Source organism: Barbatula barbatula (assembly GCF_947034865.1).
Source record: "Barbatula barbatula genome assembly, chromosome: 1".
NCBI lineage: Eukaryota > Metazoa > Chordata > Actinopteri > Cypriniformes > Nemacheilidae > Barbatula > Barbatula barbatula.
Window position 1 is genome coordinate 4,843,229 of NC_136766.1, and position 27,408 is coordinate 4,870,636.

General features: G+C 42.5%; 2 protein-coding genes across 4 annotated transcripts; both read left to right on the forward strand.

The window, feature by feature from the left end:
- Positions 1 to 115: 115 nt before the first annotated feature.
- Positions 116 to 12,895, forward strand: LOC306896224 (uncharacterized protein). Its single transcript, XM_079460024.1, has 7 exons — positions 116 to 318; positions 6,183 to 8,157; positions 8,228 to 8,391; positions 8,474 to 8,694; positions 9,060 to 9,189; positions 9,402 to 9,502; positions 9,924 to 12,895. Exons 2-7 carry the CDS (start codon positions 6,207 to 6,209, stop codon positions 10,060 to 10,062), a joined length of 2,706 nt encoding a protein of 901 aa, XP_079316150.1. The 5' UTR covers positions 116 to 318; positions 6,183 to 6,206; the 3' UTR covers positions 10,063 to 12,895.
- Positions 12,896 to 13,682: 787 nt separating this feature from the next.
- On the forward strand, positions 13,683 to 27,167 carry ccdc149a (coiled-coil domain containing 149a). Of its 3 annotated transcripts, none has more exons than XM_079468148.1 (12): positions 13,683 to 13,922; positions 15,296 to 15,457; positions 16,117 to 16,155; positions 16,264 to 16,371; positions 16,483 to 16,599; positions 17,534 to 17,706; positions 18,117 to 18,189; positions 18,584 to 18,668; positions 18,790 to 18,934; positions 19,190 to 19,266; positions 25,241 to 25,354; positions 26,214 to 27,167. In XM_079468148.1, exons 1-12 carry the CDS (start codon positions 13,878 to 13,880, stop codon positions 26,480 to 26,482), a joined length of 1,407 nt encoding a protein of 468 aa, XP_079324274.1. In that variant the 5' UTR covers positions 13,683 to 13,877; the 3' UTR covers positions 26,483 to 27,167. The 3 variants fall into 3 exon arrangements, with proteins under 3 accessions (XP_079324274.1, XP_079324275.1, XP_079324276.1); XM_079468149.1 differs by having other exon boundaries at positions 13,765 to 13,922; positions 15,296 to 15,427; XM_079468150.1 differs by having other exon boundaries at positions 13,775 to 13,922; positions 15,296 to 15,556.
- Positions 27,168 to 27,408: the final 241 nt, after the last annotated feature.

Below are 27,408 nucleotides of genomic sequence, written 5' to 3' on the forward strand. Positions count from 1 at the left end.
ATTAAATCTGTGCACGATTTTTGTGTGGTGCGGCGCTGCACAGACCCATCGGCGTATGACATCAAAGTACCGCGAGAGCGTTTGAATACCATAAGCAGCTGTGGGCTCTCGCGATACAGTCTAACACGCCAGCCCACGGATGGATTTTTGCGTCTTTAAAGGGTATTTTGGGAACGCGAAGCTGCGCTACTCGCTTTAAAAGTTCACACAAAGCTCTTCGATGTGAGTAGGGCGCGAGGATTCTCGTGAAAACGACGTTATTTCCTCTGAGCGTCGTTCAGCGTCATCGACAGCGAAGAAGAGTAATAAAGGTAGAAGGTCTGTGCTGTGCATCTATTTATATCGTGACAGCTGCCTCTACGCTGTTTTGTTTTATAAAGGTAAATAAGTGTATATAGTGTGATAAAAAAGCGTCAGCCCAAAACAAATGTATATGCATTAAATATGTTTTTGTCATACACGTATCATATGAGGCGGAATTATACATTTATGTCCATAATGATAACTGTTTGGCCATTTCGGCGGATGCTGAATGTGGTGGGCCTGCAGTAGCGGTTTTCGGGGCGGGATTCTTTCACGTCACATGGGGGGCGGCACCGGCACGAGCAGTAAAAAAATTGGCGATTGGCGTCCGCGTGATTCTCGCGAGTTGAAAAATCTGAACTTTGGCGAAAATTGATGTTTGAATGATTATTTACATTTAGTCATTTAGCAGACGCTTTTATCTAAAGCGGCTTACAAAGAGTTCGAGGAGCTATAAGCGATAGCTTTGTCATACAAAGAGCATTAGTACAGTAGGTGCTTATACAAAGTTAATTCAACAAAAGCTAGACCTCTACGTGTTGAGAGAAGAGCGTTAGTGTACGTTTTTTTATTTTGTATTTGTCTGTCAGGTATTCGCAGAAGATTTGCGTTATTTGGAAGAAATTATTATGACTTCGCGAGCGGCAGAAGCCCCTCCCATGACGCGAATTCAATTAGTGCGCTAAAGTCAGTCACACACCACCTCGACTTCCTTCCAAATAACGCACATTTGATCCATAATGCAATGAATACAGGCCTATAGTTCCTGCACCTTTTAGTTTTTCAGAATTGTGTGAAATGGCTAATAAAAAAGAAGTAATACAAAACGATTATGGCCGTGACTCGTTTCCTGAGTGACAGTTGGGGGGCGGCGGGGGGAAATCTGTTGATTGTCGAGTGCCAAATAAACAGAGATGGACAAGAAAAGGTCAAAACCATCAGGTGCACAAAAAATCGGATTTGTGCAATTGAGAAATATAATTTTCTCTTTCACTTATGTTGTTATAAAAAATATGATGGTTTGTCATCATTTTGTGTGTGTGTTTTATGTTCCCCTTCAGTCGGTCTCTCGACGTTGTGAGAGACTGACTGGGGTTTGATCTTGAGAACCTACCTTCTCCGAGATAATTAATTATAAAACGCCAATGGGCTTGGCGAATGGCACGCGCACGCCAGTCTCCGCCCCGTGCATACGGGTATAAAGGAAGATGGCGGCGGTCATTCACTCATCCTTTGTTCTTCGGAACCTGTGTGTATGCTGATGCTACACGCGATACTCGACATCGAGAAAACTTTTAACCTGCTGGATTTATGACGCGGAGCAGCGGACTTCTCTTTTCGGTGGACTTCCCCTGGGCGTTTCGGCAGAAGGCTACAGACCTTAAGAGGTAAGTCCCTCCGGCTACGAGCATGTCTCGTAGCTGTATCCTTGGGTGCGACAGACTCATCCCGGAGTCTGACGGCCATGATTCCTGTGTCACTTGCTTGGGGCTCAAGCATGCTGAGGCAGGTTTCACTGATGCGGTATGTCCCGTGTGTGCGGACATAGCAATCAGGGTGTTGCGGTCACGGTGGCTTCGTGCTTTTGAGCGCTGCCACCACCCCGTCTGCTTCCCAGGCGTGTTCAGCTGCCTTTCGGCGAGGTTGATTTAGGGACGCCGATAGATGTTGCTCCGTCAGTTTCACGCTCGCGGACCATCTATACCCCTTCACGCTCACCTGGTTCGTCCCCTACGAGCGGCAGACGGCCGTCTCATAGTGGTAAGACTTCGCACACGGATGATGACGCTATCTCTGTCGCTGCGTCGGACAGCTGCCAGCTGGCATCGGATGCGGAAGACTCCTCTGATCTCCTGTCGTCAGGCAGTCGAGCTCCGGAGGAGACTGACGCTGAGATGTCGGCCATGCTTTCCCGGGCAGCCGCGTGCATCGGGTTGCAGGGTGTAACAACATCCTCCCCGGAACGCTCGCGGCTAGATGCGCGGTTTCGGGGGCGTGCTCAAAAGCCACGCCCCGCTCAGTTACCATTCTTCCCAGAGGTGCATGATGAGCTCGCCAAGTCCTGGAATGCGCCCCTTTCGGCGCATTTCAGGCCGGAGGGCTCGGTGGCTGTGACTTCCCTGGTTGGTGGGGCGGCTAGAGGCTATGTTGACGTCCCCCGCGTGGAGCGTGCAGTCGCGGGCCACTTGTGCCCGCAGACAGCTGCCACTTGGGGGGCTCGACCTAGACTCCCGTCCAGAGCATGTAAGCTCTCTTCGACACTCGTGTCGAAGGCTTGCAGTGCTGCTGGACGAACCGCCTCCGCTCTCCACGCCATGGCGGTCCTCCGGGTTTTTCAGGCGAAAGCCAATTTGCCAGGCGCCCCCCCAAGTTTCGGAGCATTCTGTACACCTCGGTGCGAGGAGAGAATGCTTCCGTACTTCGGCAGGAGGTCGCCGCCCTTCTGGCGAAGGGTGCGGTCGAACCCGTCCCTATAACCGAGATGTCGTCCGGGTTTTACAGCCCGTACTTCATCATGCCCAAAAAGGGCGGGGGGCTGCGGCCCATTTTGGATCTTCGTCGCCTGAACAAGCACCTGCACAAGCTGCCGTTCAGAATGCTGACGCAGAGGCGCATCCTGGGCTCGGTACGTCACCAGGATTGGTTCGTGGCGATCGACCTGAAGGACGCGTACTTTTCACGTCTCTATTCTCCCCCGACACCGGCCGTTCCTACGGTTCGCGTTCGAGGGAAGGGCGTATCAGTACAGGGTCCTGCCATTTGGTCTGGCCCTGTCTCCACGTGCTTTTTCCAAACTAGTGGAGGCTTCCTTAGCTCCTGTCAGGGAGCAAGGCGTGCGAGTGCTAAACTATCTCGACGACTGGCTTATCTTGGCACACTCGCGAGATGTGTTGTGCACGCACAGGGACCTTGTGCTTCGGCACCTAGACCGTCTAGGCCTCCGGGTCAACCAGGAGAAGAGCAAGCTCTCCCCCGCGCAGAGCACCTCTTACCTCGGTATGGAACTAGACTCTGTCCGTATGTCAGCACGTCTCACCAATGAGCGTGCACAGTCAGTGCTGCGCTGTCTGAGGTTGATCAGTCAGAATCCCTTGACGCCGCTGAATAATTTTCAGAGGCTCCTGGGGCACATGGTGTCCTCGACGGGGGTAATCCCTCTCGGGTTGATGCACATGCGGCCGCTTCAGCACTGGCTACAGAGTCGGGTTCCCTGGATGGCGTGGCACGCCGGCACCAGGCAGATTACGGTAACGCCTCGGTGCCTTCGCACTCTCTTACCCTGGTCAGACTTGACCTTTCTCCGAGCGGGGGTTCCGCTCGGACAGGTTTCGAGGCGTGCCGTGGTAACGGCAGACGCCTCCCTGCAAGGGTGGGGTGCGGTGTGCAAGTGGGCACGCAGTATCGGGTCGGTGGACGGGTCCCCGACTGCGTTGGCATATCAACTGCCTAGAGTTGCTGGCAGTCCTTCTGGCACTGAGGAGGCTCCAGCCCCTCGTGCAGGACAAACACGTGCTAGTCCGGGTGGACAGCACGACTGCCGTGGCGTACATCAATCGCAAGGCGGCCTACGCTCACCGCAGTTATCACAACTCGCCCGACGCCTCCTCCTTTGGAGTCAGCAGGTGAAATCCCTGCGGGCCACGTTTCTTCCGGGCAACCTGAACCAGATAGCCGATGTGCTCTCTCGACCGTGTACTCCCCGCGGAGAGTGGCGACTCCATCCCCGTGCAACCCGGCTCATGTGGGAAGCGGTTCGGCAGGCACAGGTGGACCTGTTGCCTCCCCGGACTCCACCCATTACCCGCTATGGCATTCCCAGACCGAGGGTCCCCTCGGCACGGATGCCCTAGCACACAGCTGGCCGCGGGACAAGCGGAAGTACGCCTTCCCCCCCAGTGAGCCTCCTTGCACAGGTCCTGTGCAAGGTCAGGGAAAAGGGGCATCAGGTTCTGGTGAGTGGCGCCATACTGCCCCAACCAGACCTGGCTCTCGGATCTGGTAGATCTGACGACGGCCCCCCCTGGCCCATTCCCCTGACGAAGGACCTTCCGTTGCAGGGGAAGGGCACGTTGTGGCACCCCAATGCAGGCCTCTGGAACCTCCATGCCTGGCCCCTGGACGGGACGAGGGCTTGCCCGTTAGCGGTCCGGGAGACTGTCTTACAGGCTAGAGCCCCGCCTCTGAGGCGGTTATACGCTTATAGTGGCGCCAATTTGTCCTGGTGTTCTCCCCGGGAGGAGAACCCGCGGAGTTGCCTGATCGGATCAGTGCTGACCCGCAGGTAAGTATCCCCGTCAGCACAACCTGGTCACCAGGTTCCTCAGGAGCGCGAGAAGGGTGGATCCACCTTGGCCGCGCTCCGTACCCTCTTGGGACCCTAATGTGGTCCTACAGGGCCTTGGTACGGCCCTGGTGAGCCCCTAAGAATTGCCAATCTTCCTCAGTTGGATGAAAGATGCACTCTTTGTGGCGCTCACCTCCTTCAAGAGGGTGGGGGACCTACAGGCATTCTCTGTGTCCCAAAGGTGCCTGGAACTCGGGATCGGTAATTCTCACGTGGTCCTGAGATCCTGTCCCGACGACGTGCCCAAGCTTCCCACTACTCCCTTCCGGGACCAGGTGGTGAACCTGCAGGCGCTCCCCTCGGACAGGAAGACCCAACCTTTTTATGTGTTGTGTCCAGTACGCGCGCTGCGCCTCGGTCTGGACTGTACACAGAGCCGCAGAAGCTCTGAGCAGCTCTTTGTCTGTTCTGGGAGACAGCACCCGGGGGGGGCTGTCTCCAAACAGAGGTGGGGCACTGGGTACCAATCCCAGGATCGCCGTGCTCGCTGGCAGTGAGAGCCCACTCCACTCGTGGGCACTGGCAGGGCGCCTCTCTGGCAGACATTTATAGAACTGTGGGTTGGGCTACGCCCAGTACCTTCACGAGGTTTTACAATCTCCACGTGGAACCAGTTGCAGCACATGCCCCTAAACGCCGCCAACGTTTAGGGTGGGCTCCTGGTTTGGGCGTACGCCTGCGAAAGTGCCTTCTCCCCTCACCAGGTGAGACTAGTGCGCTATTGTAGCCTCCCTACTTTCCCCTCTCGGGTGAAGTATAGGCATTCCATCCATCACTAAGCATTGCACTTGGTAACAGACTGAGCGGAGCCGTCTATTAGAACCAGGTCCGTTATAGGTAGAGTCATCCCTGCTCAGGCAGACCCCTGTATTAGGACTAGTGCCCCATACGTAGTGACTCCCCTCTGGGTCGTCCCGTGTGTTGAATTCCTGGCTCCCTAACATTTTTTGAAGCGGCGAGAATTCTTTGTGCGGAAAATAAACCAAAATACAGACGTTAATCAATATATTCTCTGTAAGTATGTAGTGAGTGTACACGAGAGCTCTTCGTCGTCGTCTTCTTGAACGAGAGCACGGTGTTGTGAGTCAGAGCGCCGGCGTAAGATAGGGGCGAACCCCATGCAGACTTCTGTGCACAAACCTAATACGCATGCGTCAAAGTGCTCTCGCCCAAGAAGGAGAAGTGCTCTTATGTATGTGTTCTGTACACTGACAAGACTGAGGAGAATATATAGATTAAAGCCGGTATTTAGATTTTTGCACACAAAGCATGCCTCGAACTATCCTTATACACATTCCTAATAAATGAGCACATAGAAATTGAATAATTATACTTCTTAAAGTATGTTGCAGACAACATATGCATAGAATGATATTTTTCTTATGTCTACACTAGGGTGTAGGAAGATACAAATAGATGATTTCATATACTGGTACTACACATGCATTCATGGAGAATTTAATATATATCTCAAGTTTTTACTAAAAATTTAACTTCCATGACGCTGGAATTGCCATTTTTCATCTCTCAACAGATTAAAATTAATATCTGAAGAACTATGGCATTCCAGATCCAGTTATCTGCAGTTCCACTTCAAGTTCCAATTCCAGAAGTACCTAGAAAAACAGATCCCCTAATACAATGCATCATAGACAACAAGCTGGAGAGATTTCGCAAATTGATCAGAGGAAAGGACATCAATGGGCTTTACTCCTCTGAAGTCTGGAAAGATGATGTCACACTGTTGACAGCAGCAGTTATATGCAGGAATGAAGAAATCTGCTCTTATCTTATTAAAGAATCTGCTGATCCCAACAAACTCTCAACAAATGGATCTGCTCCTCTACACTACGCTGGTTGTTCACCTGGAGTTCCACTGAGTCTCGTGAAAAGATTGCTTGCAGCAAAAGCTGATCCAGATGGATGTGATATACAGATTTTCACTCCATTGCAGTCTGCTGTTGATCACAACCGTGGTGACATTGTCAAAGCACTCCTGGAGACTGGAGCTTTAGCTTCAAGGAACTATGGAGGAAATCCAGCGCTTGACAAAAAAATGGATGACATGATTCATCGACTTTCCTCACAGAATGAAGATTTTAAGAAAGTACAGATATTTTTCTCTTTCTCTTGTGCAGTTCCAAAAAAACCCCAGACAGAAGTTTTCAGCATCTGTAAGGCACATTTCCTTAAAGAGCATCCTTTTACTCATACACTTCTGTTTGAGGAGTACTTTAGTGTTATTGGTGCAGGGGCAGAGCAATATCAGCAGAGTGCAATCAAGTGGTTAAAAGATACAAAGAGTGCAGACAAATACATTGAGGACGCCATCAAGCGCTTTCCAAGAATTTCTAGAAAGAATTATTTGGCAATTGCATTTAATTGCTTAAATGCTGTTTTGCGTGTCAGTGAAAGGATTTCTCCTCAAATATTCAATGAACTTGTGCCAATTGTAACAAACAGTGTCCAGCCTTTTGGAAATGCACAGGGAGACAGGGTCAATCAGTTGATACCAACAGTACTTGATGTCATGATGCAAAAAAACTATAAGCAAAAACTAAATATAAGTCATTCTGTATATGAAAATATATGTAACGGTCTAATGCCTCTTACAAAATCTAATTTAAGTCAAATTAGTCTTTCCACCTATGGAGTGTTTTCTCAGGTGAATGACTTTGCTCCAGAAGTTGTTGCAAAATGTGGATTGTCTCCAGTACCAGAGAGGATACTTATTGCTGCTGAAATGGAGATGGATGAAATCATGAAAGAAAAACTTAAAATACTGAACACATCACTTGAACATCCACCAAGTTTTAGTGCGGTGGATAGATTATGTGAGGAAAACGCAGTGTCTCCTTCAGCCAGAAAGCAGAAAAAGAAGAAGAAGAAAAATCTGCAAGACATGGAGTCAAAAAAAGGGGAGCGCCAAGAACCAATGACTCCTATCGAGGAGACGAATTCAAGTGTGCAGCTCTTCACACAACATGTTGATAATCCTCCAGCAGAAAGACGGTGGCATCCAATCAGTCGTCGCTGGAACGAACATTTTAAAAAACTTTCTAAAATGAATGCTAACAAAACTTATAGAATACAAAGCTTTACTCTTGTACTTAGTGATGAATTTAAGATCGCTAAAGGAAGTGATGGAACACAAGTTTTCCTCGGTCTAAGAGATGACGGCACAGAGGTGGCTGTGAAACGAATGATTAAGTCAAACTACCAGGACCTCAAGAATGAGGAGACATTTTTGAGACTTCCAGAACTTGATGATCCTTCTATTGTGCGCTATATAGACTTTGCAGAAGATGACAACTTTGGATACCTTATTCTTCAGCTTTGTGAGTACACACTTGAGGAATACATCCAAGATCACTTACCGGTCGAAGGCTCTCAGAGGACTTGTGTTTTGAAAGAACTTGTGAGGGAAGTGCTCTGCAGTCTACAAGTCCTACACCGCCAACAAACTAAAGTGCTTCATCGGGATATCAAACCCCAGAATGTTCTAATTGGTAGGAACTACATCTGAGTTTAAGTGTAAAAACCTTTTTCAATAACTGACTGATTTTACGGTGTTCACAGACATAAGAGGGAAAGCCAGACTGGCAGATTTTGGCATAAGTCGTAGACTGAAACAGAGTGAAACCACTTTACGAACAAGCATCGCTGGAACTAAATTCTGGAAGGCAAAAGAAGCAATCGATGAAGAAAGCAACAGTGGCTACAAAAGAAGTTCTGACATTCAGGTAAGCCAAAAATTCAATTAACTTTGTGTGTCGAAAAAAGCATGAAATGTCCTCTAATGGTAACATTGCGGCCTGTTTTAAGGTTGCTGGGATGTTAGTGTACTACATTCTCTCCAGAGGCCATCATCCATTCGGCAAAGGTGCCGCCTGTGAGTACAACATTCTGCAGGGAAAATATAAACTGGAACACCTGGAGGATGATGTAGCGAAGGATCTTGTGGAGTGGATGATCAATGAAGACCCAGGAAAGAGACCAACTGTGGAGCAGACACTTGCACACCCCTTCTTCTGGAATGACGAAAGGTAGAAATAAATACGGGTCTAAGTAATCACTATAAATTTGCCACATTTGGATCAAACAACAAGAGCAAAGTCTTGTCTCGTCACCATTCCATTGGTACAGCAGTTACATCTCATATGGGTTAACAGACAGATTTAGATAAAGAGTGAGTCATGGGTCATTAATCCTGCCATATTACTGTTAACCCCAATGTGAGTGTAATTTAGGGAGAAATTATATTACGCATATTATCCTTCTGAAAATGGCAATAAAGACAATTATACGCTTTGGTTTCCACATTCAGCTCTCTTAAATGAATTGCATTGTGTATGATAAATTTGTGTTGTTGACTGATGGCATTTATGTAACATTTCTTAAATCCTTTCAGGAAAGTGGAGTATGTGAAAAGATTAGGGATTCAGAAAGAGGCAGAGAATTGTCGCAATGTTGACGAGGAGCTTCTTCGTGCCATTGAAGAATGCACAGAGGGGAAAACCTTTTCCGAATGGAAAACTAAAGTAAGTGCCTACATGGTTCATGAAATGTAATCATTTATGAACGTATTTATACCAAAGATGTGTATGATGGTGTTAAAAAAGTAGTCTTCACTTGAACATATAGAGATGGACAGTTCACTTTTCCTGATATTATCATATAGTTCACACTCAGCCTTAATGCTTATTATAGAAAATCATTCTTGACATTTGTAAAGATTTCGTTTTTTCTTTAGTTCGGCCCTGAGCTCGTCCAGAAACTGGATAACAAGAAGAAAGCTTATCCTGAGAATACACTTGGCCTGCTACGTTTTGTACGCAACCTGCACGAGCATTAGTAAGTCACACACAGCATGAAGTATAAGGCATATGCATACGGGGCGATGACGTACTTCTGCTTAAATCTCAGCCAGCTAAGCCACTAGCGCTCTCATTGCACTGAGGTAATTTTTCATCAGTGATAACAGTGTGTTAGGTAAGAAATGGAACCGACAACACTAAAAGGCTGAACATTGCTATTTGCATTTGTGATTATGTGCAAAAGTTTGCTTTTGAAAGTAGCTTCAACCGGATAGCCTTAAGCGCTTCTTCTTATTGGTTGTCGATGCATGACGTAGTGTTTGGATGATTAGGCTCACTTCATTGACCGTAACAGCTGGCTGAGATTTTAGCGGACATACATCATCGCTCTGTGTGCATTCACACTTTAATTTAGTGATGTTGTTTGTCACACTCTGTTTTGTTGGTGTGTTTTTTAGCTCAGAGGATGCAGCGAACATCAACTTAATGGCTTTATTCCCTGATCTCTTTGGGAGTGTGTACAAGTTTGCAAAGGAGGGCGGATGGCACTCCAGGCCGAGTCTGAAAAGGTTCTTGAACTCAGCTGCACAGATTTGACTTTATGTCTGGATTGAATATGAACGCTGATTTTTGAACAGCCTCCGACAATAACCGTCCCAACTCTCAAGAGCTGTTTCCATGTAAAAAATTCAGGGATATCAGGCTAACATTAATGTAAATTGTGTTGTGAGAAAACAGACAGCATTGTGTAATTGTATTTGACACTTGTGTGCTTTCTTTCTCTTTGAACATAAGAGAACAGTATCTGACAGTAAAATTTTCTCTTTATTCTCTCCCAAATACACGCCCCCTTTTAACAACCTTACAGAGTTAAATGCTTGTAAAATATTTTCTAACCAGTTAAAGGTTTTATTCTTGGACATCTTTCCAGCACAAACACAAGAAAAGAACTAAAACTGCTTGAATTTTTTTTTAATGCTATCAAACATGACCACTAACCAAAAGAACAGATGTTTCAGTATTGTATAACTAAATATGTTTTTGGTTTACTTAAAAGTTTAAGATTACAGTATATGTCTTTATTTGGGGGGGCCTCCTTTGTGCACCCTACACAAAGGAGGCCTAACAACGGAAAAGTTTGAGATCTCCTGGATTACTATACGCTGTTTGTTTGTTTCTCATCAGGACACTCATGTTACTAAACAACCTGACAGAAAATACAGAATCACAACTATACCAACTATACCAATACAGATACATTCGATTATTTACAATTGACCCTTCGCAAGCAGTTACATTATGAGTAATATTATGTGCCTCCGTGACTGAGCGCCATTTTGTCTGACAAACAAACCAGTCCGACAAACCCGGTCTAGCTCTGGTGATTAATATGATAAAACAGCATATTAATGATTGAATTACTAAACAGAGATATATACGATGAACGATAAGTTATAACTTTTAAGAATCGCATCACAACTATACCAACTATACCAATACGGATACGAGACACGATATTGTTGTAATCATTAATGTTCAAATTACAGACGGAAGCGTACGGGAAGTGGTGTCTTATGTAAATAATATGTCATTAAGTTTTAGCCTATTACATGTATGAGCAAGCTAGCAAGTCATGCCCTGTGATGTGATGAGCGCACCTTCAGCCTTTAGAGAGCAGCATTTGCAGTGACATTTTAAAGGAAAGACGTTTACGTAAATTAAGTCATAAAGCAACAGCTGTACTGTCTTTGTTGTATTTAATACCAATAAAGATTAAGACGCTGATGAACTATTATTCTTTCTTTTCACAAAGAAGGATCATGGCCTACCAAAAATGCAGAGTAAATATAAACACTTACACCACAATTAGGTTAGCTATACATCCATTTGTGTGATAGTAACGTTAGTGCATCGCGCAAGTTAAGAATTAACATAACAATATCGTTTGCTGGACGCAAATATAGGTATAATTATTGTTACAGTAACCTCAAATCTTGAAGGTATCCCTTGCATATACCTATGCATATTGGAGACTTTTCTGTCTGAAATCAGCATGTCAGTTTTCCTGAAATTCTTCACTATTTCCCCCCTGGGAGCACATGGCTGATACCGAAAGCTTGTCGGACACAGCAATAGGACCGAAGGTGGGCGGGGTTTTGCGAAGGGTCAATTTGCGAAAATAATGTGGATTTTGTCGCCTGAAGTGAAGAAGCACTTCAGGGGACTCGAGATCGAGTCCCAGCTCGTGGTCCTTTCCCAGCTGCTGTTTCCCTCTCTCTCATCCCATAATTTCCTATCTCGGTATCCACTGTCCTACCTATAGAAAGATGCAAAGGCCAAAAAAATAAATCACAATAATGTGCGTTTTAAAGATATACGATGGTAGAGATTTGTCATTTTTGTATGATGAACCAGAGTTGACGTCATCTTGAGGTCATCTGCAGTCTTCCGAAGAGTCTGGATGTGAAATGGAGCTGGTGTAATGTCTAGTTTCCTCAGGATGGGCACTCGAGGTAGAGATAGAAAAACAGATGGAAAATATTTAGCGTAGCTGCTGTTCATAATATTTCAGGCAAAGATAATTATTTCTATTTAATCTGAAGACTGGAATGCAAGAATTGAGACTGTAGTTTGTTTAATCGATTGAACTACTTAGATATGACTGACTGACGTGACTAACATTTCACAATAAACAACAGACGCTCAATAACTGTGCCCTCTATCGGGGACGTACTCCAACTGGTGACCAGGTCCGCCAGAGCATGTGAAAGGGAGAGATGTAAAACAGTGAGGTTGCAAGCAGTAGAGCCGTTAAAAGTGATTTTAATATTAAGGGTCAACTGTTCAGAGCAATGGGATTTTGGAATGGAGGCGAAGAGGAAAGTGCAGGCAGGATGGAGTGGGTAGAAAAGGGTGTCAGGGGTGACGAGAGCAAAAGCAACAAATAAAGGAAAGGTGTTCGTGTATATTTATGGATTTGGCAGACGCTTACATTGCATTATACTACACATTTGTTTCTAAGTATGTGCGATCCGAACCCATATCCTTGGGGTTGTCAACGCCATGCTCTTACCACTGAGCTATAGGAAGACTGTACAGGAAGGTAGTGTATGGTCCTTCATGGTTCCCATATGTGACCAGATATATGTATGTATGTATGTGTGTGTATGTCAGGGTGTAAGTGTGTATTCTGAGGTCTATAAGAGTTGACCTGAGTACATGAAAGGTGTGAATATTACCTTTTTTACCATGTTATTTATTTGGTCAATGTCAATTTCACTATTCCTGTATGTATGATGTATTGTGTATGTTAACTTAACATCAGCCTGCCCAGGGACTACGGGTGAAAATGAGCTCTTGAGCTTTAACCTGGTACTATGCATCTCTCCCGTTGAGGTTCATTTTTATTGTACGCTGTCCATGTTTCTCTAAATAAATAAATAAAATATAAATAAATAGATGTTGAGATTTTCTTTGGGAGTGACGAGGATGGACCGGATTGAGAAGGAGGACATGCAGGTAATTGGGGTGAAAAAAGAAGATGGTGGCTTTAGTTATTCGAGGTGTTATCAAAAGATCTTAGAGAGCGTGATGGCTTGTCTGTTATGTAGGTCGGGGCTTAACCCTTTAAGGCTTTATAAGTGATTAAAAGAACTTTAAAGTCAATACGATACTTAATGTGTAGCCAGTGAAGGGTTGATAACATTGGGGTTATGTGATGGTATTTTCTGGTCCTGGACTCTGACAGCTGCGTTCTGAACTAACTGTAGTTTGATGATGGAGGACAGACACTATGTAGTGCACTACAGTCGTCAAGTCTTGAAGCGTTGCAAGCAAACGTGCAGAACTAAATAACTTATAATTTGACATGGTATCGCTTTCCTAGCACAATAATACATAGAGAATAGAATCTGGATGGCGACCTCTGGTGGACTTCAGTAAAACAAGGATAATATAGTGTATTATAATATAATGGGGAAACGTAATGAAAATTCACATGGTCTACTTAGTTGATATGTTGCAGAATGTCATTCTTTAATCATTCAATTGAAAAACACCTGATCACCATTTGTCATATATTCGCTTATATGTTGACTAACCTTAGTAATGTGTTGAATGTTAATGTTTGTACAGTGTTTACACAAACCCGGATCTCCCTCACCTTCGAAGTGCACGAGCTGATCCAAAGTAAACATCGGAGGACGTCACGCAGAGCTGCGCATGACATCAAGGTACCGCGAGACCGTCGCGTTGTCGGATCGCTCTCGCGGTATCGGCGTGTCACAGGCCGATCGCTCTGCGTCTGCGCAGCGCTCCTTCAAGTCAAACGCGCAACCGGGAAGGAGGTTTAGTTCATCCTCCTCTTCTCCGATGTACTTGCTTAGTTTCTAAAAGAAGAAAACATTGAAGAAATGAACGACAGACGCGAAAGTGACTGGCGAGGTTTAGTGAACGAGGTGAGTGACCGCTTTGCTCAAAATCTGTGATGACGACGGACGGTTCCCATATGCTACTTTAACCACCGATATAACGTTAACGTACGTAACGCAGCGCTCCTGCTCGCGAACTTTATTACACGCTTTAATGTGACGATTGCACGTTTTGCGTTGTCATTTTTATTTGTCATTTATGTGATTTCATTCATATGCAAGGTGTTTAAACCTGTACGTCACCAGAAATATATGTACTGGAAACGGGTTCGTCATGTATTTACAAGCAGAACACAGAAGAAGATATTTTGAGAAATGTCTCTGTGGTTTTGTTGACATGCAATGCGAATCAGCGTGGGCCAGTTTTGTTTGGTTACTTTGGATGTTTATTGAATCTTTAAAGACAGTTAGGTATGGCAAGCCGAATCAGCTTTTAATCGTTTTCAGGATATGAATGTTTGATATCAACAATGACATTTTTACTAGTACAGTTGTAATTCTTGATATCAGCAATGACATTTTCACTAGTATAAATGTGAATTCTTGATATCAACAATTACTCAATCACACGCAGAAATCACATTCTTGATATCAAAATGTTAATTTCAACTAGTAAAAAACTTAATTCTTGATATCTGTAATTGCATTTTCACTAGTTAAATATCACAATAGACTTCCATCAGAAGTGCCCTTCTTACTAGTTAAAACCACAATTTTAGATATCAATAATTAATTTCTTAGTAGAAATGTGAATTCCTGATATCAAGAATTCAATTTTCACTAGTTGAAATGCCCATTTTTTATATCTGTAAATTAATTTTTACATGTTGCATTTGGTATTTCTGATATCAGGAAATAGATTTCAGATATCAATGAATCTGAGAGTAATTGTAGATATCTAAAATGGCTTTCTTACTAGTAACAATCACATTATTGATTTAAAAAATTATATTTTTTACTAGTAGGAATTGCATCTGGAGTAAGACTTTTAACATGAAAGAAATGTATATCTGAAATTGAATTTGAATGGAAGTCTATTGTGATATTTAACATGTAAAAATGCAATTACAGATATCCAGCATTACGTTTTTTACTAGATGAAATTCAAATTTTGATTTCAAGAATGTGATTTCTGCGAGTGATTGAGTAATTGTTGATATCAAGAATACACATTTTTACTAGTGAAAATGTAATTACTGATTTCAAAAATAGCAATTGTTACTTGTAGAAATTCCATTCTTGATATCAAGAATTATAACTGTTACTAGTAAAAATGTAATTGTTGATATAAAAAATGTATATCCTGAAAATGATTAAAAGCTAATTCGGCTTGCCATAGTTAGGACCTTTGCGTGTCTGTACATTGCTAACACATGTGCTTTTCTTGGTTATTGATATAGTTTCTGATATGCAAACGCAAGCTGGAGAGCAAGAAGGACGCTCTCCTCATTTTATCCAAAGAGCTGGACACATGTCAACAGGAGAGAGACCAGTACAAGCTGATGGCCAACCAGCTTCGGGAGAGACACCAGGTTTTGAAGAAGAAATACAGAGAATTAATTGTGTGTCCCTCCCTGTCATATATGTGGTGGTTATGTACATTAACTTTTACGCATTTTGGCAAATGCTTCTTTCCAAAATGACCTGCAGTGCATTTCAAGGTATATCATTTATCATTATGCAACGCAGAAAAAATGAATAGACCGCTACAATTCAGTTTTTCTGAATTTACTATTTAAAGGTATGTGTTTGGGTCAAACGATATTGTTAGATTTCTACTGATTTTCAAATCTGTATTTTTCCAGACCACGAATACTGCAAAGAAAACAAGTTCATATTCACTTTTAAGCAATACAGCAGTGATATTTCTACATGTATTTAGGAAAAGTTCAAGAATAATTTTTTTACGCGATAACCTGTGTTTTATCATGCTGTCCGTCTTTCACATTGCTGTCGGATGACTTTGTCACTTCTGAGGTTTGATTTTGTTCAAATTCAACAGACGCCGGACTGGAATGACCACAATTCATTTAGAAATTATGATTTGGAGAAATTTGGAGTAGTCTCTTCCTTTTATCTGCGGCTGTATGGGTTCCTGAACCTAAATCTGTGCTGCTTAAGCAATGCTCTACCAGTCGCGCTACAAAAACACCTGTTTTATGCAAAGCGATGAATTGGTTGCTCATTTTTATGCATCGGTCTGTTTTACAATATGTTTCAGGATGGTGAACCTTCACTTCCGCCGGAAAAACGCAATCAGGTGAGCTAGTTTTAGTACTCTGTATTCTTTTAGTCACTTGTTGAGAGTTCATACATATTTGTAATCTCTCTCTCTCTCTAACTCTCTCTCTCTAACGCTTTCTTTCAGGTGAATTTGGCGCAGTTGTTGATGGATTCACGGGAGAAAAATAAAAAGCTGGCTGAAGAAGTAAAGGAGCTGACACAGAGACTAAGTGAGATACAGGGAGACAATAAGGTACATTACACACAGACGAACACGAATAGAAACATGTGCATTATAATCGCTGGGTCGTCAAACCTCAAAATGGACAAAATCAAACACCCCCCATACTGTATCTCCCCACAGCTTTTAAGAATGACCATCACCAAGCAGCGTCTCGGGGATGAAGAAGGTGGGGTCCGACATTTCCCTGCTCATGAGCGTGAAGGCTTGGTCAGACAACTTGAACAAGCAGCGCTGCAGGTAAATCAATGATCTTTTCTGTTTTTGTGAGCTTTACAGGATTCCATTTTATTACTTTTTCAGTTCTGAATTAAATGAGAACCATTTTTACTTTGATCACTGTGGCAAGCAGGGCGGGACAAGAGCCGTGAGAGGGAAAGGTGCGAGACCGGTGCACGCACAGCTGATGCTCGTCATCACTCACGTCACCGGCCTCGCATCTCTCACGGAGGAGCTCCGGAAGCATAAGAGAGGAGCGACAACAGGGAAGGGGAGAGGGGACCAGGCCTGGACTTTATGTTGTGTTTGTATGGCTGGCAGTCGACTGTGAGGGAGCTGCCGGCATTTTACTTTCGGTTTGTTTATTTTATTGAAAGTTGTTTTATGTTCCCGCCTCCTTCCTTTCTTTATGGATCTTTATTACATTCGAAAGTAAAATACCGGCAGCTCCCTCACAGTCGACTGCCGGTTATACTAACACACTTAAACACAACATAAAGTACAGGACTGGTCCTCTCTCCCCTTCACTGTTGTCGCTCCTCTCTTATGCTTCCTGAGCTCCTCCTTGAGAGATGCGAGACCGGTGCACACACAGCTGATGCTCGTCATCACTCACATCACCGGCCTCGCGCCTTTCCCTCACGGCTCTCGTCCCGCCCGGCTCGCCACAATCACATTGTCTTTCGTAATTGAATTGAATTGAAACGCAGTGTGATTTAGACATAAATACTTATTGCGGCTTAATTATCAGTTCATTTTAGCATTTGTTGTTAACAAAATGAACAATAAGCGGCTTTCACTTCAATGGTCTCAAATGAAGCCGCAATGACTACGATTTCGGTCTTCTGTTTAAAATTTGTTTTCATAATTGCAAACAGCCACACATACACTGCAAGTTTGCCGAATAAAGACACTTTATGATTATCACTGGTTATCATCGCTGCTGTTTCTTAAGAGAGAAGAGCTTGAACACAATCTGAAGACAGTGAGCGACGAGCTACAGGATATGAAGGCAGAGTGCACTGTGTTTAAGGAGAAAGCTGAACGCCTGAACCGTGAGCTGAACCACATTCTGGGCGGCCAGGAGAAACGCATCATTGATGTGGATGTCCTCTGCATGGAGAACAGGTCAGCGACTATTAGCTCTGGTGTTTTTTATCTTTAGCAGTGGATCTTCAGATTGTGAGCAATTGATTTCTTGACATGAAACAATGAACTAGCATGCTTGGAAAACCAGGACTGCTGGTTTTTGCTTGTCTGAGCTTTGACCAGCATGAGTAAGATGGTGTACCAGTTCATTCTCTGTTCATCTTCTGCATTTATCTTCAGCTTGGACTGCTACGAGCCAATAGTTTATTTTATTTCACGTGGAATTGAACTTAAAGCCTCATTTGAAAGTAAAAGCAATACTTGTAATGGCTTCTTAAATCTGATTGGACACAGTTTTGCTTTTGGGGATGTTTTCTTGTTTTCAGTTGCAAGTGTGTTTTTTTCAGTATATTAGTTCAGTGCACCAAAAAGCTAATCTTGCATTACAGATATTTACACGAAAGACTGAAACAAGTTCAAGAGGAGGTCACAATGTTGAAGAGTAATATACAGAAGTATAAGGTACGGCTAAGAGATCCCATTTGTGTTGGTTTTCAGGTACATTAAAGCATAGTTACAAATACAGATTCTGTCATCATTTATTCAACCTCATGTCATTTCATGTGATTCTTTCTTCTGTGAAATGCAACACAAGATATTTTGAGAAATGTGTCTGTGGTTTTGTGTCGATTCAATGTGAGTAAATGAGAGTCAGTGTTGTTGGGTTACCGACGTTCTTCAAAACATCTCCTTAAAGAAAAGTCATACAAGTTTGAAATGCAGTGAGACTTGGTAAATGATTAAATAATTTTCCTTTTGGTCGAATTTTCCGTTTTATGTTTAAATCTGTTATATGGCTTAAAAAAATGGTGTTTGTCAAAAATCTGTTAATAAATGGTTGTTTCATGGATGTCAGATTGCTCTGGATCGACGAAGAAATGCAACAATAGGTGACAAGTCCAACAGCAGCGCACTAACCGGAGTTCTTTCTCCTAAACAAGGTGATTAAGCCACATGGATGCTTTTCTAAGAAACTGACAAGGAAATGAAAATACGTTGCTATTCAGCATATTAAATGAGCTCAAACGCTTTCATTCTCACCTTAATTCATGTTGTTTACAGTGCAGGAGTTATTATCAGAGGATCATGGCTGCAGTTTACCAGTCACACCTCAGTCCATCTCAGACCTGAAGTCTTTAGCAACAGCCTTATTGGAGAACATTCAAGAAAAGAACATTATCATTCAACACCAAAGACAGACCAGCAGGTGATGTCCATGTGTGTGCTTTTGTTTTGTCCTAGGTTGTATACAAAACAGTTTATGGATGAAAGTCCAGTGTCTGAAAGATTTGTCATTTATTTATTAAGCGTTCTTCATCATACATTGCATAGATTAAATCAACTTTGTTGCTTTCAGTATTGTATATAAATAAGCTCGAGTAGATTTGGAGACCAACTAGTCCAACATCGTCTGCTTTTATAAACACAAATCTATATTTGGTCAACGTATTGTGTCTCATAGGATTCTGGGAAATCGAGTTGCCGATTTAGAGAGGAAGTTGAAGACGCTGGAAGTTTCTGGACTTTGGAGTCTCCCAGGTGAGTATTTCCCGAACACATTTCAGAAACCTTGGTTTGCGTTTTCTGCTAAAGAATTATGCTTTCATATATTTAACCTTGTGTCGTTCAAAACCTGCATATGACTCTTTCTTCTGTCGAACACCAACGAAGATATTTTGAGAAATGTCTCAATGGTTTTGTGTCCATACAATGGAAGTCAATGGTGGTTAATGTTGTTTGGTTGCCAACATTTAAAAAAAAGAAAGAAAGTCATACAGGTTTGGTATAATGTCAGGGTGAGGAAATTATGAGATATTGTTGAGTGAATAATGCCTTTAACTTGAATCTACATCATGCTCAGGTTTGTTTGGGTATAATACTCAATATGTTCCTACATGCTATGGGTATTAACTCCATATTGTCAGTTTACATTTTCACTATTTCATTTCTCTCATTTATCTTCTCCTGTCTCACTACATTTTCCCCTCATTCCTCTTGGTTCTCGATTACCCGGTCAGAATCAAGATTTGTTTGATTTGTTTTACGGTCCCAGGGACCTTGTTTTTAATCTATGGCTCTCAGAGTCAGTTTAGAGGCTTTGTTATAGAACCACCATAAATGCTTTACGCTTCTCAGCACTTTTGAAATACTCCCTTATGAACTGATTAGGAACTTTCTGAATAGTCTAAAACCATAAGCTTGGCAGTTTTTGTCAAGAATTTCAATGCCTTTCAAGATCAGCACTGAATGCTAAGATATTACCATGTGAAGGCCTGCTCGCCTGAGTCGCTCCTAAACACCAGGTCGCTTTTTTATTCACTGATATATTCATTTAGCCGGGAAGTTAATGTGTTCAGAATAGCTCGATGTTCTGAGAAAGCGTTCACGCTGCATTTGTCAATGTCTGAAGAACACGAAGCCTCCAACCAAAAATATATGGGGCGGCTGACAGAGATGTGAAATCGCTCGCCTGCTATTCCTCAGCGTCAGGAAGCAGCCAGAAACGGTCAATCATGTGACAGTGATGGCGGCTCTCTGATCCGCACGGAGTACTGACACAGTCTCCTGTTGCGAATATTTTTCGACACGTTTTCCGTGTACAAGACGGTGACGGTACATTGGTAGTCCAAGGTTATTGGCAAACACAATTATAATGTGATCTCGTCTAACCTTGTGTTGCGTCTCAAACTTTGAGTTTTCTTTGTCACGCAGGTGATCGCGGTATGAATATGTGGTGAAATGCTTGCAGCAATATTCCTCGCACAGTATGCAATGAAACCATATAGTTAAGGGATAACAATAGAAGAATTTAAGTTAAAAATCGGAAAAATAAATGTTATAATGTGCTTCTTGCGTTGGCTAAGAAATGGCTAGATTCCTTAAAAGGGATTTATTCCTTGATAAATTGATAATCTTAACCAGTTTTATATGTTTTTTATGAAGAATAGTGGTGCTCACCTGTGTGAAACCCACCAATGTGATGCAAGTGTTGCCAGGACGTTGCTATGTGGTTGCTAAGGTTTGCGATGCTGCCACGAAGTTGCAATGGTGTTCAGGTAGTTGCTATTAGGTTGTTAGATGGCTGTTCTATATTTCAAGGTGTTATTTTAGTATGTTTTGGGTAGTTGTTAGGGTTCTGCTTGTCACAAAAGTCAGACATTCGTCAACAAGTATCACTTACGTCTGTAGTATAAAGCTCCGCCGAAGATGTCTGGTTAGAGTTTTGTTTGAATGATGCTTGCTTTAGCAAGAACCACTGAAAGTGTGTGAAGATAAATCTCTGAAATGATACCTAAAATAAAATCACTGTGGCCTTCAGAAGTTTTGCGCCTACCACCCCATCGTTTTATACAAATGCATTATTACTCTTTTGTTGATTTATGGCACGCGCCACTGATGTAGTGATTTCAGTTTAGTTTCAAGGTCTTTGTTTAATTGCTTATGCACATAAGGATCAATAACCATCTTTAGACAATCTCAAAATGCCGAATGATTTTGAGCAGATGTTGTCCACTAGAGGACAGTAAAGCACTTTGATTTCATCTGCCATCGGAAAAGTGCCTGTCATAAGACCTGCTATAAAACTGACAAGCATCCATTACTGAAACTGATTGCCCACATTACAAACACATTTGGGGAATGTGGTATTATTAGAGACCTTTGTGGATGAGAGAGAGACAATCACAACTCAGTCTATGAAAGTGATTGAGCGCTGGAGAGGGAGGCCACATGAAAATGAATAAGTGAAACGGTTGATACCGGGGAGAAAAGAGGAGAGATTCAGAATATGGACGTCTACATTTGTGAGATGGGTTTCTTTTGCTTGCTGTCTGATTGGGTGATGGTCTGTACTTGTTTTCTTGTGGCGGTGTTGACAGCAGTGCTGTGCTGTCAGAATCGTGTGAATTAAACTTGTCTTCTTTTCAGTGGGGTTACTAGCCTAAGCAGAGAAAAATAGTTGAAGTGTTGGTTTCCTTTTCAGGGGAAGCAAAGAACGCTTTAAGCCACAACGTTGCGGGCCATTAGAACTGAATTGAGAATCCCAATGTGTAGAATTTGATGGATATGAGTGCATTAGCTTTTGCGATGACGGTTACCGGTCACGTAACACTTAACAAAGTTAAGCTGATATATTACTTTCTTCTTTTTTGACTTAATAACACCCATATTTGCCATTGAAAATCCTCATTTTCCCATACAGTGTTATACGTCCGAACATCTACGACCGCCTACTGCGTCCCAAACGCTCACCAGCGCCATCTTGTGCAACTAGCGAATTTGACTAGACTACGTTTTGAATGTTGGATTGAAGCCTTTGATAAAACTTACAGTGATAGTTCACCCATAACTGAAAATTCTGTCATCATTTACTCCCCCGCATGATATTTCAAACCTGTTTGACTTTCTATCTTACGCAGAAGTTATTTTGAAGAATGTTGTTAACTGGCCCCCATTCACTAGCATTGGTTTTGTGTCCATACAATAGAAGTGAATGGTTGCCGGTGGTGTTCGGTTACCAACTTTCTTCAAAATATCTTCTTCTGTGTTCTGCGGAAGAAATACATTTTATACAGGTTTGAAATGACAAGAGGGTGAGAAAATGATGACAGAATCATTTTTGGGTGAAATATCACTTTAACAAATAATTTATTTAAAATGTTTTTGATGTTATGTTAGGCCCTACAGGGTAATAGTTTTGTTATGCACCTGTCTATCATGTTTTTTATTTGGAAACGTTACAAAGTCATATCTATCATCATGTTCCCGCGTGAGATCTTTATGTTTCATGTTCTCATTGGTTCATTGCTTTGTTTGCCTTCAGGTGTGTCTTGCTCAGTCATTAATCTATGTGTTTGTCATTGTCGGTTGTTAAATGTGTTGCGTTCGGTTTCATGTATTTTGTGTCATTGCCATAGATTTCTGCTTACGTGTTGGATGTTTTTTAAACAACTGTATTCCTTGTCCCATGTTCAGACAAAACATTAGACACAGAAAGATAGATCGTAGGATGTGTTTGAAAGGTCACCTGTAGAAATCTTCTTTTTAATTGTTTCTAGTTTTTTTTAGTGTGAGTGTGTTATATTTCAAAGGATCCAAATCTGGATAAACTACTTTGTTCTGTAAACACAGAGAAATATATTTTTTAAAATTCTTGTAACCCAACAGTTTTTGGACCCCATTGACTACCATATTAGAAGTTTCTTTTATTTTGAAGAATGTAGGAAAGCAAAAAGTTCTGGGGTACTTTTGACTACTTTTGTCATTTTTCTTACAATGGTACACTCTTAAAAATAAAGGTGCTTAGACGTTTCTTCACAGCGATGCCTTATGAGACCCATTTCTGGAGCCACAAAGAACCATTCAGCCAAAGGTTCTTTAAAGAACCATCTTTTTCTAACTTTTTTATAATCTAAAGAAACTTTTTTCGCCACAAAGAACCTTTTGTGGAACCGTAAGGTTCTCCAGATGTTAAAAGTTCTTTATGGAACCAAAAGGTTCTTCTATGGCATCTTTTAAAGCACCTTTTTTCCAAGAGTGTAGTCAGTGTGGCCAAGAACTGTGTGGTTACCGGCATTCTTCCAAATATCTTTCTCTGTGTTCATCAGAACAAAGACATTTATACAGATTTGGAACAACTTGAAAGTGAGTAAATTATGACGGATGTTTTTGGTGAACTGTGCCTTTAAAATGGATCAAATTCACGAATTTGGTGGATTAACGCCATTTGTCTGAATGCTGTTATACTTTTATTGTGTACATTTTCAAAATAAGTTATATTTTAAGTTCCTGTGGGACTTCAGACTCATCACTCGATAGGGATGCAATTATGAAATGACACCCAATCATGATAAACAACGTTTTGTTTTCCATTCTAATTTGTAACATAGACACTTGTTCGATGCCCGTTGAAAAGCCTTGCGTAGTTTGACTATAGGCAGAACATAAAAATGTAGGACATAAGACATTTAGGACTTGCAAAACTTTACGTCTCATTCGAGTGAGAAATCATGCATGCATTTTTGCGTGTGCAAGAAAGATGTTCTCATTCTTGAAATGTTGTGATTTTGAGAGAAAATGTCTTCGGTGGATGTGACTGTGGCGTGGCTTCTAAGCTGTAAGATGTGATGCAGAGCTTGATTTGTCCCTGAAACGAGATGATTTTGTTCCCCAGTGTGAGGCAGGGACAAACAGTGAATGAATGGATGGATGGGCAGCTGCCAGGTGGGGATCGCCTCGCATCCATCCATCCTGCTTTGCACAGCGGGCTGCGAAGCGGCTGCAGTGAAGTTTCGCGCTGCTCGGCATACAGAATTAGCCTGACTTTTTAATTAGCTCAGACGCCGGTCTCATAACACACGGATGACCTTTTCAAACAAAGGAAGTTGAGCACAGAGCCGCTGCATCATTTTAGCGACTCTTAAAAATAAACCCTCTCGTGAGATCATGGAGACGTCCAGAGGACCATATGGAAGACCACAGATGCTGACAGCTGTCAAACTAAGAAGACTTCTGTACATTTGCATACGCTGGCCAAAAAAAGTATTTTAAAGTCCCCCTGATATCAAAGTGAGTTTTTATTTTTTTAAATGAATTATTACAAAATTGTCTTGAGGATATCCGTAAACCAGTGTGCTCCAAAATATTTTAAGGCACTTCACCAGGACTTTTAACACTTTAAACAACAGATTCAACAGTATGAAGGTCACTTTATAGATAAAACAAGTTTTATTTACTTATTATTTCAGCACGAGGTTGATTTCAAGCTCAACATTTCACAGAGTTTATACACTTTTAAACTATCACACTTTGCAACATGCATGTCATTTTGAAAGTCTCCAAATCATTTGTGTTCTGGTTTAACACTATGGGTTCTCCCGTTATGTGGCCTGTGGGTACTTTCTTGTTGTTGCTGTTGTTGTTTCATACATCAGTGACCCTAAGAAGCTGATCAGATAATGCACATGATCACTGGTGGCCAGTGTTGTCATGGCACCAATATAGTGTGCAGTGTCCTGTGGGTAACATATGGTGTTAAACTGAGATGCATGCAGCTAATACTAATGAAGACGGATGAGAGGAACTTACTTCCTGTGTGTGCGTGTTTGTGTGTGTGTGTGTGTGTGCGTGCGTGTGTGTGTAAGTGGGAAGCCTGACCCATTCCACTTTAACGGTGTACACCGTGTGGGACAGATTTTGTTTGGTTGAAATTCATCGTAGATTTAAAATGATCTGCTGGGAACGTAAGTAAGAGATGTTCTGTAGCTGAATGTTTATGGTCTTTTTTTAACGCTTTCAATTCAATCAAGATGTACGTTTAATTACATTTTAATCAAAATTATTTGTATGAAGTCTTTTTTTAAATAGTTGTACGTATTCTTTATTAATTACTTTGTATTATTAACTTATTGGAATTTAATTACTTGATTTAAATAAATATGAATTTAGCAGTAAAACCTTGTTAATAACCAAAGTGATGTCATGGTAAATGATGTCTCCTCTTGTTGTTTAACAGGAGCTGAAGATGCCATCACGCTACCTGAGAGCCAGTATTCAACTCCCCTCCTCTCTCCTGGCCTTTCACATCCGCCAGAGGCCTCAAAAACAACCAACTCACGACCTCCTGCAGGTGAGCGTGTGTAATTGTGCATAACCAAATCTGCCATTTGCTAATCGCAGCGTCAAGAGACCCAAGTTCTGTAATTAGCAAATAATCTGACCGTCCCACCCCTGCCATCATGCCCATCCTTCACGCACGCTCTCATTGGTCAAGCCGGCCAAATGGCCAATCCCTTTCAAATGCCGTGGCATTTGGCAAATGCCCGAGAATTCTCGTTCGCTGACATTCACCAACTTTTGGGGCGTGTTTTGCGGTTGGGACAGCCCCATAAATATTGATGCTGCAGTGTTTGGCGTTTCTGTTGTCCCACAAATAAACCACATGCAGTGTTTAACCTTTTCGATGAATGCTCCCAAATATGGGTCAGTAATCCGACAGAATAGACGGCGATGATGCAGAGGGGATGCAGACCTAAGCATTTGCCATCGCTGACAGGCCGTCACGCTGCTTTTTTTAGCTGAATGGCTTTGTTGGGGTTTATTTGCTTGTGTGATATTTAAAATGTAATGCTTTAAACGCTTGCTTGGCTGATCTTTGTGCCTTTCGTTGTGAAGAAAGGTACAAGCAAGATATTTCAAAGTTTAAAAGTCATAAAACACTTTCTTATTGTACAGTAAGAGTTCCTTATTTAATCCGTTGTATTTATTAAATTTTTTAGTAACGTACATTGTTCTATTTCTCAAAGAATTTCTCAGATTTTTTGCCTTTGCCCCACCACACTGTCCCCTTTAATTTGCATAGTACGAATTTTTAACCAAGCTCCACTGCTGGTAAATAACACATTAGCCTTGCAGCAGGGCTTCTTGCCATTAGCATTAGCGCTAACACCAATGACCATTAATCTTCTTTGTCCCCCTGATTGGTTCAGATGACAGGACAGGAAGAGGAGGGCCATCGCAATGGGAGCAGGACACAGCTGGCAATGACAGCTTCCCAAACATGTGGCGTGGCTCCCACCCCTGTCCAGATGGAGGCAGAGGAGAGGTGGACACACCGGTCACCCCTGACAACAGGGAAGAGATCATCTTGTGCGGGACACAAATCGTGAGACGGACTGATGAGGAGGTCGGGACTGAGGTGAAGGGGTGTACAGGGGAAAAGCTGGGCTTCTGCAATGAGGCGTGTCCCAGGTTGTAGGTGGGACCTGGGGAGATTTTCGGAGAAGAAGCCGTGAACTGGCACCTGATGGTGGAGAGGAGTGAAGATGCAGCTCTGTGTTGGCACAAAATGCGTACGTTACTCATGAGCAAAGTCTCTGTGAAAATGTCAACTTTCAGACGTCTGTGGAACTGCCAAGAACTAGTTTTGAGGATCTTTCAGAAGGCACCAACGTAGATATTACCAGTGAAATGAAAGAACATGATCAGGGGTGCAACTCTTCTGTTGTGCAGGAGTGGGAATCTGGAGAGGCAGACAAGTGCCGAAGTCAAAGTGTTGCCTGATCAAGTTCCTAAGAGGTTATGAGAGATTATTATGGTTTTCTTAGAGATCTGTTAGGTATATCAATCAAATACAAAGCAGTTGACTTATACATTTCCCCCAAGAATGATTTAATATAAAATATTGATGCACAAAACCCTCACTTATGTACTTCTAAATGATGTGGTCTCAAATGTACCAATACGATTTACCAAAAGAGGATAATCCTGTGATCTTTTGCTCTCCCTCATGTTATTCCAAACCTATATTACTTTATTTCTTCTGAAGAACATAAAAAAGATGTTTGGTGAAACATGTCTCACAATATTTTGTGTTTTACAGTCACAAACAGATTTTGAACGACACACGAGTGAATAAATGGCAGAAATGTTATTTCGGGGTGAACAATTTCTTTAATTTCTGGTTATTTTTTGGTCTGATCTCGCTAAAAGGGTCGATGAAGAAACGCATGGACCTGTGTCATTAACATTGTCCTTGTTCAAATTGAGCTTTTTCTTTCATTTACACGCACGCATATGCACACTTGTTCAAAAGAAGTGGCGCACTCGCACCTCACCGAGTGGACTCAGCTGGCAGCTGGCTCTTTAGCGCAAATACATAATCAAAAAACAAACTTCTGAACT

Bases quoted from the DNA above. Each gene is read 5' to 3' on its own strand.
- LOC306896224 (XM_079460024.1), top strand. From the start codon at position 6,207: ATGGCATTCCAGATCCAGTTATCTGCAGTTCCACTTCAAGTTCCAATT. The intron at 8,695-9,059 runs GTAGAAATAAAT...AAATCCTTTCAG, and splicing joins TTCTTCTGGAATGACGAAAG to GAAAGTGGAGTATGTGAAAA. The intron at 9,503-9,923 runs GTAAGTCACACA...TGTGTTTTTTAG, and splicing joins CGCAACCTGCACGAGCATTA to CTCAGAGGATGCAGCGAACA.
- ccdc149a (XM_079468148.1), top strand. From the start codon at position 13,878: ATGAACGACAGACGCGAAAGTGACTGGCGAGGTTTAGTGAACGAG. The intron at 16,600-17,533 runs GTAAATCAATGA...CTGTTTCTTAAG, and splicing joins TTGAACAAGCAGCGCTGCAG to AGAGAAGAGCTTGAACACAA. The intron at 25,355-26,213 runs GTGAGCGTGTGT...TGATTGGTTCAG, and splicing joins CAACTCACGACCTCCTGCAG to ATGACAGGACAGGAAGAGGA.